Here is an 18,250-nt window from a genome sequence, read left to right on the forward strand (position 1 = left end):
CAGACTGTGTGTGTTTGCGTGTTGTGTACAGACTGTGTGTGTTTGCGTGTTGTGTACTGACTGTGTGTGTTTGTGTGTTGTGTACAGACTGTGTGTGTCTTTGTGTTGTGTACTGACTGTGTGTGTTTGCGTGTTGTGTACTGACTGTGTGTGTCTGTGTGTTGTGTACAGACTGTGTGTGTTTGCGTGTTGTGTACTGACTGTGTGTGTTTGCGTGTTGTGTACAGACTGTGTGTGTTTGCGTGTTGTGTACTGACTGTGTGTGTTTGTGTGTTGTGTACAGACTGTGTGTGTCTTTGTGTTGTGTACTGACTGTGTGTGTTTGCGTGTTGTGTACTGACTGTGTGTGTTTGCGTGTTGTGTACAGACTGTGTGTGTTTGCGTGTTGTGTACTGACTGTGTGTGTTTGTGTGTTGTGTACAGACTGTGTGTGTCTTTGTGTTGTGTACTGACTGTGTGTGTTTGCGTGTTGTGTACAGACTGTGTGTGTTTGCGTGTTGTGTACTGACTGTGTGTGTTTGTGTGTTGTGTACAGACTGTGTGTGTCTTTGTGTTGTGTACTGACTGTGTGTGTTTGCGTGTTGTGTACTGACTGTGTGTGTCTGTGTGTTGTGTACAGACTGTGTGTGTTTGCGTGTTGTGTACTGACTGTGTGTGTTTGCGTGTTGTGTACAGACTGTGTGTGTTTGCGTGTTGTGTACTGACTGTGTGTGTTTGCGTGTTGTGTACTGACTGTGTGTGTTTGCGTGTTGTGTACAGACTGTGTGTGTTTGCGTGTTGTGTACTGACTGTGTGTGTTTGCGTGTTGTGTACTGACTGTGTGTGTTGATCTTGCAGCTCTCTCCGTACGACAACCTGCTGCTCTGTCAGCCCGTCTCCTCTCCGCTCCCACTCAGGTCAGTTCACTGCAGCCGCACGATCACGAGAACATTACAATCATTTCTTTAGACGCTTTTATCTGAAGTGACTCACGATAAAAACATTCAACCTCCGCAGAAACGAGAGCTGGATTTTCAGCTGTAATTGACGTCTTTCGTAACGGACGTTTTCATTTGATTGCAGGTTTTGTGATGTTTTGATGTAGTTTTGACATGCAGAGGATAAAAGATGAAGCTGAACTGTCCATAAATTAAAAAAAATGTGTACTTTAATTTGAAATATAAAATTTAAAAAATTAAAATGTTTTATTTTGATTTAATAATGATTGATAGTGAATGTTATTTCTATATTGATTTATTCTTATTTTAGTTATATTTTCTTTAATTTTTAAAATAGTATCATTATTTTGCTTTACTTTTTATCTATTTAATAATCATTGATAATGAAGTAATAATTATTTATGTTTTGATTAATGAGATTTTAAGTATAATTATGACTTTTTAAATTATTTATCTATTTATGCATTTTATTTTTAATGATTAACTTTTAAGTCATTAATTTTAGTCGTGTGAAATGGATAAAAATCTCTTATCTAAGTATCTGCAATCTTATATCAAAATCTTGCAAGTCATAGTGAATCGTGTGTGTGTGTGTGTGTGTGTGTGTTACAGCGGTGCGAGCTTCCTGAAGCTGCTGCAGAACCTCGGTCCAGAGAACGCCTGCACGCTGCTGCTCGCCGTCCTCACCGAACACAAACTGCTGCTGCACTCACTCCGCCCCGACGTCCTCACCTCCGTCAGCGAGGCCCTCGTCTCCGTAAGAGACACACACACACACACACACACACACACACACACACACACACTGACTGTATGTGATGAGGTCTATATAATAATCTGTCTTTGTCTCCAGATGAGTTTCCCGCTGCGCTGGCTCTGTCCCTACATCCCTCTGTGTCCGCTGCAGATGGCCGACGTGCTGCTGGCGCCGATGCCCTTCATAGTGGGCGTCCACTCCAGCTACTTTGACCTGTACGACCCCCCCACTGACGTGGTGTGTGTCGACCTGGACACCAACACCATCTTCCAGTGAGTCCAGCACCACTGCACACGAAAATGAATAAATAATTACCTCACTCAGTACATAAATAAATAATATTAAAAATTAACAAAGGCATCAATTAATTGATCAAATATGACAAATTAATATTTCTGTTTTAATTTGCTTCTTTGTTTATTCACGTGTCTTAATCCCACTATTTATTTACCTTCTTATTTAGCTTTCCCTTTTATTCATTTCCTTTTACATATATTTTTTATTTATTTTATGTTAATTTTTTCATTACACAAAAATATTAATTTTGTCAGCTTTATTTTCTTTAATCAGTTTCTACATTCATTTTTTATATAATTTTTGGTACATTTATTGAGATAAAAAAAATTATTTAATCACATATTTGTTGTCTACTTCTAGTTTTAATTTGCTTCTTTATTTACCTTTGTATAAATTCTTTTATTAATTTACTTTCCTATTTAGTTTCCCATTTTTGTATTTTTATTACATAATTTATTTATTTACTTGTGCATGTATTTTTTAAATTTATTTTAAACTTGTAAAAATGTATTCAGTTTTTACATACATTTAAAAAAATTAAATCAATAACTAAAGGGAAAAACTAAATGGGATAGTAAATAAATGCAGGACCTAATGCAAAGGTAAAGTGTAAGGAAGCAAACTAAAACAGAAAAATACATTGTGTTATATTATATGAATTAATAAATGCCCATATTCATTTTTAGTATTTAGTATTGACATATTATATATATATTTCTTTTCTTTTCTTTTTTTGATAATATGTGAGGAATATAAAGACAATAAACTTGGCATTTTAGGATGAAATATTGTCCTTTCATGGTAGGTACTTCAAATTTTGTGTTTCTGAATTTGCTTTTATTTCCATGTTAAAAAAAAAACTGTTCTCCGTCCACTCAGCTGACTTGTCCCTCCTGTCTCAGGTCAGAGGACAAGAAGCCGTTGTCATGGCGATCGTTACCCAGGAAACACGGCAAAACTCTGTTCAACACCCTGACTAACCTCCACAAGACGCTGGAGAAAAGTGAGTGACAGTAAAAAAAAACAGTTTAATGTTTTACCGTTCTCTTACCATTCATATCCTTTTTTTTATACTCATTTCCTGTTTAATTTGCTACATTCTCACATTTCAAAATATTAAATATATCTCGAATCTTATTTAGACTGATTTTCTCTGAGCAGAGAATTTTTATTTTATTTTTTTATTTTATTTTCTTAAAATTGGTGTACATAATACAGCCCGGCATACTTTTCTGTTTTTAACATCAAAGTGGGAAAAAGATAAAATAATATCAAAATTGATTAGAAATATATGTTGTAAAATTATTCATACAGGCAACAGTGATACTAATAGTATGTTTTCATTTTTATTTCTTTAAGAAAAGAAACAAAAAAACAGAAAAAAACAGTCCACCTCTTGGTAAAGTTGGTATTGATATTTGGCAGGAAGAGAATGTTTTTTGGGATCATTAAAAGTTTAAACTGATGTCCGCTCTCGTCGCTGCAGTTTGCACTCCCGGTCAGGAGGAGGCGACGCTGGAGTTCCTGCTGACCGACTACGATCAGATCTACAGGAGTCAGAAGCAGCTGGAGCTGGAGATCCAGGAGGCGTTCCTCCGCTTCATGAGCTGCCTGCTGCGAGGATACCGAACCTTCCTGCTGCCCATCACGCAGGCGCCGTCAGACACCACCACCGACTGCAGCTCGCTCTTCAACCTGCAGGGTGAGCAGCGGCATCGTCGACTCAAACGCTTTAGCTTAATCCTGTCGTGATCGAATGTGTTGTGTGATGCAACTTTTTTTTTAACTTTACAAATTCAGATTCAGAGCAGCCGATAATGAAAGTGTTTGGATTTAGGGGCATCTAGTGGTGAAGATTGTAGATGCAGCCGGCTGAAGCTTCTCCCGGTTAGAATTCACATTCAGACATCTTTGATCCCACAGACATCAAAACAGGACCGTGTTATTTCTGGGGGTCATTCTGGGCCTGTTCCCGGACTGTGATCAATGACTGTGATCGATGACTGTGATCAATGACTGATCGATGACTGTGATCGATGACTGTGATCGATGACTGTGATCAATGACTGATCGATGACTGTGATCAATGACTGTGATCGATGACTGTGATCAATGACTGATCGATGACTGTGATCGATGACTGTGATCGATGACTGTGATCAATGACTGATCGATGACTGTGATCAATGACTGTGATCAATGACTGTGATCGATGACTGTGATCAATGACTGTGATTGATGACTGATCAATGACTGATCAATGACTGATCGATGACTGTGATCGATGATTGTGATTGATGACTGTGATCAATGACTGTGATTGATGACTGATTGATCACTGTGATCGATGACTGTGATCAATGACTGATCAATGACTGTGATCAATGACTGTGATCAATGACTGTGATCGATGACTGTGATCAATGACTGTGATCGATGACTGTAATCAATGACTGATCGATGACTGTGATCAATGACTGTGATCAATGACTGATCGATGACTGTGATCTATGACTATGATTGATAACTGATTGATCACTGTGATCGATGACTGATCGATGACTGTGATCAATGATTGTGATTGATGACTGTGATCGATGACTGTGATTGATGACTGTGATCAATGATTGTGATCGACGACTGTGATCGATGACTGATCGATGATTGTGATCTATGACTGATCGATGACTGATCGATGATTGTGATCGATGACTGTGATTGATGACTGTGATCAATGATTGTGATCGACGACTGTGATCGATGACTGATCGATGATTGTGATCTATGACTGATCGATGACTGATCGATGATTGTGATCGATGACTGTGATCAGTTACTGTGATTGATGACTGATCGATGACTGATCGATGACTGTGATCGATGACTGTGATTGATGACTGATCAATGACTGATCAATGACTGATCGATGACTGTGATCAATGATTGTGATTGATGACTGTGATCAATGACTGTGATTGATGACTGATTGATCACTGTGATCGATGACTGATCGATGACTGATCGATGATCCTCCCGCAGGTTTCCTGAAGTCTCGGGATCGAACGCAGCAGAAGATCTACACTCAGCTGACGAAGACTCAGATGTTCACTCAGTTCATCCAGGACTGCTCCTTCGTCAGCGACCGTCACGCCTGCCTCGAGTTCTTTGACGAGTGCGTCCTGAAGGTCAGAGCCGCGGCGGCGGTTTACCGTTTTGTTTACAGGAGGAACGCGTGGCGATTTCACCGCCATTTCTTGCCAAATCGCTCATTGATTTTCTCTCAGGTCGCAGAGATTTAATCAGCTGTGAAAAGTGTCTGAATTCAGCACAACAAAACTGAGGTCGATCCAGGTTTCAAAGGGTTAAGTTATCTGAATAAACCTCGTGTAGGCCTCGTTTTTAAGGTGGTGGTGCAGAAATAAACTTCAGAACTTCTGTTTATTATTATTATTATCACATATTATGGTTTTTTCTTAAAAATGCATTTTTACTTTTGTTGTTTAATGTTTCAATTTCTTTTATTTGTTTTCCACCTCTGGAGTGTCGGCAACTTACTTCCAGAATTTGCTTTTATGCATTAAAAAATGACATTTAAGGCTTTTCCTTGAGTATTATTCAAACATGTGGCTTTAACTTCAGCCGGAGTCATATTTTGGTGAGATGTCTGTACTCAGGTGCAGCTTTCAGGTGCTTCATCCGCTGTCTGTCTGTCTCCAGGTGGACGTGGAGAAGCCGGAGGACGTGAGGCTCATCGATCTGGACGAGACTCACAGCGGAGAACACACCGTCTTCATCATGCCTCCTGAAGAGCCGCAGGAACCTGACGGCTCCGAGTGCCCCGCCCTCTACAGGTACACGAAATTTACCAAGTCTTTAAACTGCGACACCACGTGTCCCCGAGTGTCTGTGTTTTTTATTTGCTGACGTGTTTTTTTTTTCCAAGTTATGAAACTTTCCCCACGCTGAAGCCGGAGCTGTTCGACCGGCCTCAGGACCAGCTCCGGGTCCCCGCGAAAGGCAGCGCCCCGAGCAGCCCCGCCCCCCGCCGCACCAAACAGGTACACACACGCTCAGCTTTAAAAAATAGGAAAATATGAAATAGTAACATAGATAAGTTGATCTTCAACTAAAAACTTAATACGTTTAATTCAGGATGGGTCACATGAAATGTTGCTGCTTTGCTTCAGAACTAGTATTAATTTTTTTTAAAGATGCTCAGTTTTCAGTGCCATTACAATGTGTTGGAGAAATAATAATTTACATTTGTGTATGATACAAATATGATTTAAAAGAAAGAAAAAGAAAAATACAGATGTATGGAAAACATTGCATATATTTTTTTCCTCATAAATTTGTGAATTTAATCTCTCTCTTTTTCTCATAAATGCAGAACTATAATGTCATAGAATATTTGCTTTTTATTCCTTCTTAATTTCTTTCGTTTAATATTGTTTAATATAGTAATGTAGTTTATTATGGTTGTTTTCCTATTTATACAGGCCAAATACACACAGATAATAAAATATGAAATAAAAATAATAAGTTCTTACTTTTTATACCAAAGCAAGTTTTTCTTTCAGACTCTAAGAATATTTATTTATTTATTTAATCCTAAAAGGAAATTAAATTGTGATTTTTTTCTCTTACTCCACCCAACGGCACTGTCATGGTTTTTTTTTTGTTGTTTTTTTTTACCCATTATGGCCATAATTTTACACTGTAGATGCACACAATTATACTTGGAAAAAGGGTTACTAATAAACACAATAAAGACATAAACTTGAACATATGTGTACAGATGAGAAGGTTATTGTGTCAAATGTATCACAGATGATAAACCCGAACCTTTGGATCAGTATCTGGATGAGGAGCAGTGCGATGTTTTTGAATGTTTTTATGTTTTGACCCAGTTTTCCTGAATGACGACCAGAGGAGGAACCTCACTAACAGTCTCACTGTGCATCATTTTATTTTAATGAGTCATTATGAATATTTCACTGCTCATTCAATATTCAGGACCCACAGACTGTGTGACAGGAAAACTGCACAACTTATTTTTAGATGTGACCCCTTTAACCTGATTATTTTAACCACTTATTCTAAAATGGAAAGAAACTTTACCTTTTCATCTTTGTTTTATAATTAAGTCTGAATGCTGTTTTTTTTTAAACATTACATCCAATAATGCCGGCGCTTTTACAGTAGTTTAAAGAGTGTTTGAGGAGAAATGTTATATTCCAGATAGGGTTATGTAGATTTTGCAGCATTTTTTGTAGAATTTTCTGATTTTCTGATCGTGTGATGTTTTTTTTTTTTTCAGCGTGTAGATTTGGCAGTTAGAGTTAGAAAGGAAGCCCACAGGTGGGGTTAAATAAAAGTCACCACTTCACCACATTTTTTATTTTTACAATTTAATTTCCAAGAATAAAATCGTAAATTTAGGAGAAAAAAACTCACAACTCACAACAACGAAAAAGTTAAATATTTTCTGAGTCTAAGAGAAAAAATTAATTCAGTTTGTCACAGCCTTAAAAGTAAGGAATTGTATTTTCTTATTATTGTTTTTAATATATATTTATAGAGCATCCCCATTATTATTATTATTATTATTATTATTATTATTATTATTATTATTATTATTATTATTATTATTAATTTATTTTATTTGCGCTTAATAATTTTATTTTTATTGTTTAGTTATTATTCATTTTTATGATTTAAATACATATGAATTGATAAATTACCGTGATTCTGTGCATTAAAAATGTTGGCTCCTCCTGCTGGGATACACTGTATTTGTTTTGTTGTGGTGACTCGTTTTGTGTGGCGTTCCTGTGTAACATCACAAAATCTACATGCAGAAGAAGACCGTCTGACCCAAATTGTCCACGTGGCAATAAAAAAAGTCTTAACTTCGCTGATCTCCACTTTGAGGATTCAGTGCCGAGTTTAAGTGAGCGCGCTGTGTCTGATTTTTACTCGTCTTTTTCCCTCCAGGAGATCAAGTTGGCGCAGAAGCGAGCTCAGAAGTACTCGGCGGTGCCCGACATGTGGTCCAAGTGTCTGCTGGGTCACTGCTACGGCCTCTGGTTCATCTACCTGCCCACCTTCGTGCGGGCGGAGAGCGCCAAGGTGCGCACTCTGCACACGGCCTACGACGTCCTCAAACACATGGAGAACCGCAAGGTGGTGCTGCCGGACGAGGTGAGACGCCGAGCGGGTCAAAGGTCACTGCTGCAGGGAGGTTGTTCTGGGTGTTTTGGGTTTTTTAGGTTTAAACAACAGAAACTTTAGGAGCACATCAGCTTGAATGTGAGACTTGTGTGCAGTTATTTGATCTGTAATCTGTTGTATATATACTGCAAAAAGCAGCTTTTTGTGTTTTAGAGTTAAAACGAGCGTTGCGTCATTTTCCATCATCACAAGTTTTGCTTTAATTAAAGTAGAATTTATCAACAGTTCATAGGACGGATAAATAAAATAAAAATATGGACCTAAGAAACCAACAAAGGTGCGTATTATACACACAGAAGATAAATGAAAATCTGCTGAAAGAAAATGCAATTTTGATTTTTTAATATTATTTAATAAATATAAAGACAATAAACTTGACATGTCAGGTTAAAATATTGTTCCTTAATGGCATGTAGTTCAAATAATATGTTTCTGAATGAAAAAAAAAAAAAATTTTATTTGTGTGTGTGTGTGTTTGTGTGTGTATCTGTCTGTGTGTGTGTGTGTGTGTGTGTGTGTGTGTGTGTGTGTGTGTGTGTTGTGTTTCAGGTGTGTTACAGGATCCTGATGCAGCTGTGTGGTCAGTACGGTCAGCCGGTCCTCGCCGTTCGAGTCCTGCTGGAGATGAAGAAAGCTGGAATCACGCCCAACACCATCACCTACGGATACTACAACAAGGTTTTAAAAACACACACACACACACACACACGCGCACACACACACACACACACACACAGAGTCACATTATGAGCGTGAGGAAAACTGGAAACGTGGAAAGAAAACTGGCGGATGTGGCTTTCAGGAAATAGATAAACTATAAAATGTGTGAGAAAACCCAGATAATATTAAGGCAAAATAGATTCATGGTAAAAACAATATTTAAATAAATGCATTATGTAATTTATTAGCTTATTGGAGCTGAAGATTTTTTTTTTTTTGACCATTTAATTGGAGGTTAATCATAATGTATTGATGTGTTTTGGTTATATTTGTGAGTCAGCTGATACTCCATATTTAAGATTGGATTAAACTTTATTGTCATTGAACTGAAGTGCAAAAAGCAGATTAATGCAGAGTGATATAAAGAATAAACAGTAATATATAAAATCAATTTAAAAATAGAAAAAGCAGTGCAGATATGAAATGATATTTAGCATTTATATATGTGTGTGTACTTTATATATATATATATATATATGAATACAGGCGTTGTAATCAGATGTCCTCTGTCCTCAGGCAGTGCTGGAGAGCAAGTGGCCGTCCACCAATCAGGGAGGACGTCTCCGCTGGGCCAAGCTGAGGAACGTCCTATTGGCCGTGGCCCAGTTCAGGCAGCCAATCAAACGGCGTCAGAAGAGCGGCTCAGTGGGGTCACGAGGAGGTCAGAAACTATTCAAATAACTGTCTTATTTCTTTACTTGTACTTGACTTTCCTTTTTTCTGTGTCTTTATACTTAAATATTGCACTTTTTGCGGCACTATACATATTTTACTTTAACCCCTTATGGCCCACTTTAATATTATAATCGTATCACTTCAAAATGAAGCTTTAAATAATATTATACATTAATAATATTTTTGTTTTAAATGAGTACATTTTTTAACCAACATCACTCCTAATCATAAATATAAAATAAGTTAAACCCCCCACAAAAAAGAGTTATTTTCAGTGTACTGCATGCAAAGTAGATTATTATTTTTTGGATATGAGTTGCAGTAACATTGATTGTGACAGTGCAGCTTGTGAAAATATCGTGTATTTTGCTAAATATGGTAAAAATGATGCTATCAGGTGTAAAATAGTAAAAATGACAATTTCCAAGGCAAAAGTCCAAAATGTCACCCAGAAATAAAACAATGCATGTTTTTATGCTTTGATGGCACAACCCCAGACATTCCCTTTAAGTACATTTTGCCGATGCATACTTTATCCAAGTAAGGTTTTAAATGCAGTATTTATACTTGTAGTGGAGTATTTTCACAGTGTGATATATGATAGGATCTGAATATTTCCTTCACTTTTGATCAAATGTTTTCTTTCTGATTTCATTCATTTTTTAGTATTTTTCAGCATTAATTTGCACGTCACTGGAGAAAAAATTTTCCTGGTTCATGCTTTAAACTCACATTTGTAACAGAGAGACAAAAAGAGAAATAAATGCAATCATAATTTTTTCTTTTAATTTCTTTTAAAGAAGCGATGGTGGACTCAGATCAGAGGCCCCGCCCCCACTCGACTCTGATTCGTCAGTCCAGTTGGAGCGGTCTGTCTGAGAGCTCCAGTCACGAGTCGCTGACGGGGTCGCTGGTGAAGAGCAGCAGTCTGAACAGCATGAAGATGCCGACCGACAGTAAGAGACGACCTGCATCACGCTCTCCTCTTCCTCACCTTCGTCGTGTCCTCACTCATCACCCGACACTCAGCGTCATACACAGCCCGGACGTTTCATTTCTCAGTGTGTCAAAGCTGATTTACTTATATAAATCTAATCTATTTTTTTTAATCGGTTTCTAGCTGACAAAACAACACACTTCGGGTCATTGTCGTCGTTTTAAATTTAGTTTTTATTATTATTTAGTCTTTTTTCAGGTGAGTTAGTTTTAGGAGTGCATAAATAGCTTCATTTAAATTTTTATTTTGAGTAAAGTTGTAGTTTTTATTTGGTTTGTGTTATTTTTAGTCGTTCAGGGAAAGCCTGGGTTTATTTCAGCATTCAGCCTGCAACTTTTTGTTAACAGGTGAAGTATCTTTTTTAAAACATTTGGAGCACATGAACAAGACATGGCTCAAAAATGAACAAATGAAAAAATAATTACAATAACATTACTAGAAAATACGCCGAAAAAAGCTAAAAACAAACTAAAAAAACAAACAAGAAAACATCCTTAAAAAGTTCTTAAAAATTAAAAAATATATATATTTGTATTTTTATTTTATTTTTTCTTTAACATGATTTTATATATAATCTGAGAAATATAAATAAAGTTTTTATTTTCCCTGTTTTTTTGTATAATTTTCTAATAATCCTCTCCTCTGTTTTAATGTTATTTTTAGGTCATTTTTTGACAGCTTGACAGATTTGTCATTTACATGTTTCAGAAAGAAATCAAACCAATCTGCTCAGGTTTCAAATATCCCGTGAAAGGCGTCTGAATGTGACTGATGTCAATCCAGGTTTCAAAGGGTTAATGTGGTGTAACAACCAGAGTTCACATTCAGGGAGAAACAAAGCTGATTTTAGCTGCATGAATATTCTTGTCTGTTTTAACTCCTCTTTGTCCCGCAGAGGTGAAGCTCTGTAAGAAGACCATCCTCCGTAACGCAGGGACCAACGGCTGCGGTGACGCCGTCTCCCGTAAGCCCCCGATGGGACGCAGAGACACCTCCACCCCGCCTCCGGCGCCCCCTGGTGGCGTTCTGGTTCGGCGCAGTCAGGTCTGCCTGTCCACCTTCTACAAAGAGTGTGCAGAGACGGTCGACTCGGAGCCGGACTGCTGCCAGCCCGCAGAGAGAGACGGCAGGTCAGTGAGAGCAAAATCACCTCAAACTCTGTTTGCTTTTTATATTATAATCTTTCACTCACTGATTTTAACTCACCTGCTTCTTTCAGGCACATTTCCAGCCTGCGATTACCGAATTTCTGTCTCTCATGTCAGTTTCAGATGTTTTAAGGCTCTCTGATGTTTGATTATGTGCTCTGGTTTTGATTTTAAGGTCAAACTTTCAGAGGGAAACATCTGTGCAGCAGCTGCAGTACAAACGTGTGCAAACAAAAGAAAATAAAAAACAATCAGCGTTATCAGAAAGGTGCAAAAGGAAGTGGACACAATGTCAGAAACGTAATCGGGTTCATGATAAGTGTTTTAAAGGTGAAACACATTTAACCCTTTAGGGCCCACTTTAATATTACACACACGTGTGTGCTTTTCAAAGTAAAAGTTGATGTTAAAAAAATTATACATTAATATTATTTTCTTCTTTCATTGAGTTATTTTTAAACCAACATCAGTACTAATCATAAATATCAAATATTCATTAATTTTCTGAATTTCAACCCTATAAATGCAATATTTTTGTCATGATGCTACTATGTTTTTAGATGAAAAAAGAAGAAATGAATTATTTAGTTTAAGTAGTTTTTTTTTTTTTTACTATCACAGTCTGGGATCTGTCAGTGATCAGCAGCTACATTGACTGTGACAGGTCACCTAGTGGAAATAGCATGTATTTCCTCTATATGCCAAATATGGTGGCTCATCAGGTGGAAAATAGTCAAAATGACAAATTCAGAGTCAAAAGCCCAGAATGACACCCAGAAATAATACAAGTCCTGTTTTTCTGCTCTGATGGCTGTGGGATCAAAAATGTCAGTTTGAATGGGTTTCAATGGAGCATTTTTTGACCTGAACAGTCTGAATGTAACTATTTAGTTTCCACAGTGTATTTTAGACTTATTGTAGGAGCTGAGCTGCAAATTCACTGATTACACTCAAATACACAATCTGGACTACATTTAGGACACATGCATCAACACACACACAGTTATCAAAAAATTAAGAATGAAAAACCTGTAAAATGAGCCAAACAGTCCAAAAGGGTTAAGGATGCCCGAAACCTGGTCTTGAAATTCCAACTCAATAAATGTTGAAGATCCATGATAAAAAAAAAAAAAAGTGCATTTCCAAGCTGGTATGACGTCACCATAAGTTTTTATACTCTACACAGTCACTTTATCCTCTAACGCTGCCGCTGTTGTTGTTCTGCGTAACTCACTTTGTTGTTCTTTGACCTGCAGACCTGCAGGGACTCGAGACTCGTCGGCCGGCAGGAGTAAAGTCGTAGACGAGAACTACAACAACGTGTCCTCCCCGAGCCGAGGAGGTCTGGCGGGGAAACTCCAGCAGCTTCTCACGCCGACGAGACACCGAGTGTCTGTTCGACGAGCCGCCAGCGTGGACGACCGGCGACCAGGAGGAGGAGGAGGAGGAGGAGGAGGAGGAGCAGGAGGGATAGGACGAAGGGTGTCGGAGCAGAGGCAGTCCAGGAAAGCTCAAGTGGCTGAAACGCTGCTGAAGGCCAAGGAGAGGCTGGTCAGCGCGACCTCAGAGGTGTGACTCTTCAAACCTGCTTCATTCTGACGTTTGTCTTTATTCTCTTTTAGCAGAAACTTGAACTGTTAGATGCTGATTTTAATATTATCTTTATCAGGGATGGAAATCTCACAATTTAATTTACTTTCAATTCTTGATGTCACAGTTTGAGTTAGAGTTAAATCTCAAGAGAATAATCGAAGCAGGTCTCACTTCAGTGCAGAGTTTGAAAACATTCATGCTGTCTTTAGTCCATAAAAAAATGTGATAGTTAACTTTATACGTCTAAATTAAGGTCGCAAAATAAAGCACAGCAAATCTGCAATATTTGGAAACACATCACGTCTTTTTTCTTAAAGAATAATGAAATGATGTGAGTAATAATAAAAACACTGTAACTCCCAGATAACCACGCAGACCTGCATACAAAATAAATATAAAAGATAGATACACATTATACAGAATAAAAATGCAAAACAGAAAGTAAAAACACAATAAACTAAATAAATATACAAAAAATACTATTTAAGCACACAATATTCAAAGTAAATTCACAAAATACAAATGAACATACAAAATAGACACACAATATACAGAATAAAAATACCAATTTAAAAAAATGCATACACAATATACAAAATAAAAATACATAATAGATACCCAACAAAAAACATAATATACAAAATAAATAGACAAGATAGATGCAGAATATATAGAATAAAAGCAAAATGTACAAAAATAGAAAACTTTAAGCTGTTTTTTTATATACCTTAAAAATTTTTATAATTTATTTATATTTAAACAAACAAACAAACAAACAAAAAATATATATATACACATTTTTCAAATATAAAAACAAATAAATGATCATTGCATTTCTTAATGCAATTTTTTATCAATTAAAAAATATAAGAAAAATTAAATTTAAAATCATAGAATAATTCTGACGTTTATCTGACCTTTACTGGTTGTTAAACAGAATCATGTGTTGGTGACGTTAAGACGTTATTTTTACGTAATCTGGTTCCGTGTCGTCTTTTCTCAGAGTTCGTTGTCTGTAGGAAGTGACCTCGACTTGACGGACATGCCCAGTCCAGCCTATCCTCTGCGCCGGTCGTGGGACGCCAACCAGGAGGCGACGGGTCTCGAGGTGAACCGTGTTAGTTTGGAAATGACTCCAGCAGCTGGCGTGGTTTCAGAGTGTTTCCTGTTGGTGCGTCTGTGGTAACTAACTGCCGCTGACTCGTCCCGCCCCTCTCTGTGCGTCCAGGTGTTGATGTCCAGCTGCTCTCTGTGTCGCAGCTGCAACTCGTTGGTTTATGACGAGGAGATCATGGCCGGCTGGACGTCGGACGACTCCAACCTGAACTCGTCCTGCCCGTTCTGCTGCGCGTCCTTCGTCCCCTTCCTGAACGCTGAGATCTGTGATCCCGGACCCGTCAGCAGGTAACAGACTACAGGGCCGTCCACGCCAACAGCGATAACTACAAAAAAATAGTTTTAAAAATCAACTATAACTATAACTACAAGGAAAGTATGATTTCGTTTGGATCGCTCCGAGAGCGATTTCATGAACACTGGAAATACAAACAGCCAATCAGAATCTGTCTTATTTAAACGTCACATCTAACATAGATCCTAAAGTCTAATTTGGACCACAAATTACAGCCCGACCGATTTATGGGTCAACCGATATTATCGGCCGATATGAGCCTTTCACAGACACATCGAAGTTTATTTTTTTGATAAGAAAACTTTTTTTTTACAGACCATTTGATGCAGAAAACGATGCTCGGGTGGTTTAGAAATAGTCAGTGAGTGACTGAAACTGAACTGTGCTGATGCTGATTTAGCTTTTTATTTTATTGTATTTATTCTTTATTTAAATGGTCAGCAAAGACCAAACAGTACTGCTGTTTATTTTATTTTTATATTATTTATTTAAACAGTCAGCGAAGATTGATGCTGAACACATACAGTACTGATGTTTATTTTATTTTTTTATTCTTTATTTTTGTTTGTGTGTAATGGAAACTAGTTAAAAAAGTGAACTGTTAAATAAAAGTTATTTGTTTAAGAAAGCAGCCCTCTGAGTACTTTTGCAGTCATATCGGTGCAAAATCAGTCCATATAGAAATGATCTACTTTCCATTCCAGCTCAAAAATTCACTTTATCTGTCGCCAAATCAGTAATCTGTGAATTTTTCCACCATAAAATCGATATCTGCATCAGCCTCAAAAATCCCATATCGGTCAGACTCAACACACAATGTCTGTTTTTATGTTAAAAAAGATGCATGAAGCTGTGAACTACTTTACCGTTTGGTTTTCTTTTTGTTTTTATTCCTGTGAATTTAGTCATCAATAATTGATCAGCCTCTTTGACTGTAGCAGATTCTGACCAGCAGATGGAGCTGTTGACTCCTCTCAGGAGAAAAAGATTAAAAAAACAAAAGTGTTGATTAAAAAACATCAACTTAATATGATGATTTATAGACTTCATGATGAATTTTGAATTTAGATCCAAATCTTCTGAATTTAAAGTGCTCAGTTTGGCACCATCAACTCTTTGTCTTCTGTTATATTCATAGTTATATTTATGGTTATATTTATATTTATATTTTATGATTTATATTTATATTTTATGTTTTATATTTATATTTATATTTATATTTATATTTATATTTATATTTATATTTATTTTTAAATTTTATATTTATATTTATATTTATATTTATATTTTATATTCACGGTTATAGTTATAGTGGTTGGTGTGGACGGCCCTTGACACCGGTGCGTCAGACGTGTCGCGGCGCCCTCAGGCTGTAGTTTGGCGTTTTCTCTGATGATGTGATTCTAAAGATGAAACCCAAATCTTCAGATTTGGCAGAGATGAATTTGCAGCTCCGCCGGAGACAGTCTCGGCTAACATCGCTCCGTTTGAAATCTTCCTCTTGTCCTTTTCTCTCAGCGTGGAGCGCACTAACTGGAACGTGGAGGACGAGGTGGAGAGCGCCGTGAGGCCCCCCAGCGCTCAGGAGGCGTCCCTGAGACTCCAGTGTAACGGTCTGAGTGAAGACTCCAGCTCCGAGACCAGCAGCTACTCCGAGAACAGCAGAACCACCTCGGTACCGCACGCTCTCCGTGTTTCTGTTCCTCCTCTCTTTTCTCCGTACTTCCTGTCCCACTGACGGTCTCTCACCGCCTCTTTTAGGGCTCGTCGGTGGGCGGCGTCCCACAGGTGACGGTGGCCTACCTGAGCCCTCTGGTCCTGAGGTAGGAGCTGGAGAGTCTGCTGGAGAACGAGGGCGAGGCGGTCCTGGCTCAGCCTCAGTTCCTGGAGAACCACTCCATCATCTTCTGGAACCTGGTGTGGTACTTCCAGCGCCTCGGCCTGCCCAGTAACCTGCTGCAGCTGGTCAGAGCCTCACCACTGGTCAGCCAGTTCACACAGGTGACTCAGTCTTTTCCGCTGAACTGAATCTACTTCAGTTCAAACATTAATTAATTAAAATAACATAATAAATAAAATAATAAATAAAATACTCAAACAAAAATAATCATGAACATATAAACGGATTTAAGATAAGCAACATAAATTAATATTTCATGTCTGAAAAAGGAGTAGAAAGATGAAAATGTTTGTCAGGTCCCGCCTCTGTTCTGTTCTGTCCATTAATGCTTTGAAATCTGAGCAAATTGGCTCGATTTCTTTCAAAAACATGAAACAATAGAAGAAATGACCCCCAAAATTTGCAAGAAATAATGATAATTATTATTTTTATTATTATTATTATTGTTATTATTATTATTATTGTTATTGATTTTAATTTTATTGTTTATCTATTATTCAATTAATAATAATAATAATAATACACTTTATTTATAGAGCAATTTTCACAATACTGCTTTATTATTTATTTATTTATTTATTTTTAGGATTTAAATACATATGAATTGACAAATGAATGTGATTCTGTGCCTAAAAAAAGTATTATTTATTATTATTATTATTATTATTATTTAAATATATATTTGTTTATTTTGTTTATTTTAATTTATTTACTTATTTATTTATTTTGCAACTCATAAATTCTTGTCGTGGTTTTGAGAAACTTGCTCAGGTCTTAAAGGGTTAACACACTGATCCACAGACTCTTTCTGTCATGGTGTGTTTTTCCAGCAGGAGAACTCAGCAGTGAGGGTTCGGCTCCTCTGGGACACTCTGACCCCTGACACAGACCAGTGGCCCCCCCTCTACATCCTCTGGAGGATCCACAGTGAGACAAACTCACACACACATGCACACACACACACACACACGCACGCACGCACGCACGCACGCACGCACGCACACACACACACACACACACACACACACACACGTTTACACTCACAGGAACAAGAAACCTCAGCAGTTTGTGACGAGTTTAACTCTTTCTTCGTCTCTCTCTCCCACCAGGTGGCATCCCGATGAGGAGCTACAGCTGGCGGAGACACAACCACCCGTTCACGCTGTCCTTCCTGGAGGAGGTGCTGCGCTGGGTCGGCATGAACGAGGTGCACAAAGCCATCACCCTCTTCCTGGACACGCTGGCCAAACAGCCGGGCTCCGCCTGGACGCAGAGGTGACGTCCAGCGTTTACACACACGCAAATATTTCCTCTGCAAAGAGCATAAAAGAAAGAGTCACTAATTATTAACGTCATCAAAATCACAGTTCATGAGATACAACAAACCTCAGTACGTGTGTCAGTTTTCCCACTGACTAGATTTCTTACACGACTGGTATCCTTCGGTCCTTCGGCGGCGGTGTTTCTTTTCCCCAGATCCTAATTAAAGCTTTCTTGTTTGCCACTGCCATTATTCAGATTAAATATCTGTCTTTGGTAACAATATTTTCTTCAGAGAACTTATGTAGGTAAACCACCGA

The 18,250-nt window shown here is 37.8% G+C and overlaps 1 protein-coding gene across 1 annotated transcript in view; it reads left to right on the forward strand.

Annotated features, from left to right (window-relative positions):
- Nucleotides 1-17,820, forward strand: part of dennd4b (DENN/MADD domain containing 4B) — a 46,897-nt gene extending 29,077 nt beyond the window's left edge. Inside the window, exons 8-27 of the mRNA XM_088084714.1 lie at nt 838-896; nt 1,551-1,695; nt 1,792-1,967; nt 2,895-2,995; nt 3,479-3,694; nt 5,032-5,177; nt 5,710-5,843; nt 5,936-6,050; nt 7,990-8,196; nt 8,776-8,904; nt 9,463-9,607; nt 10,422-10,577; nt 11,514-11,748; nt 13,023-13,335; nt 14,363-14,467; nt 14,588-14,763; nt 16,289-16,445; nt 16,532-16,771; nt 17,501-17,597; nt 17,780-17,820. Coding sequence (XP_087940840.1) covers nt 838-896; nt 1,551-1,695; nt 1,792-1,967; nt 2,895-2,995; nt 3,479-3,694; nt 5,032-5,177; nt 5,710-5,843; nt 5,936-6,050; nt 7,990-8,196; nt 8,776-8,904; nt 9,463-9,607; nt 10,422-10,577; nt 11,514-11,748; nt 13,023-13,335; nt 14,363-14,467; nt 14,588-14,763; nt 16,289-16,445; nt 16,532-16,597 — 2,781 coding nt within the window. The 3' untranslated portion in view covers nt 16,598-16,771; nt 17,501-17,597; nt 17,780-17,820. The remainder of the gene's footprint in view (nt 1-837; nt 897-1,550; nt 1,696-1,791; nt 1,968-2,894; nt 2,996-3,478; nt 3,695-5,031; nt 5,178-5,709; nt 5,844-5,935; nt 6,051-7,989; nt 8,197-8,775; nt 8,905-9,462; nt 9,608-10,421; nt 10,578-11,513; nt 11,749-13,022; nt 13,336-14,362; nt 14,468-14,587; nt 14,764-16,288; nt 16,446-16,531; nt 16,772-17,500; nt 17,598-17,779) is intronic.
- Nucleotides 17,821-18,250: the final 430 nt, after the last annotated feature.

The sequence above is a fragment of the Plectropomus leopardus genome, chromosome 11 (genome assembly GCF_026936395.1).
Source record: "Plectropomus leopardus strain MGB_pleo_1.0 chromosome 11, ASM2693639v1, whole genome shotgun sequence".
Classification (NCBI taxonomy): Eukaryota; Metazoa; Chordata; class Actinopteri; order Perciformes; family Serranidae; genus Plectropomus; species Plectropomus leopardus.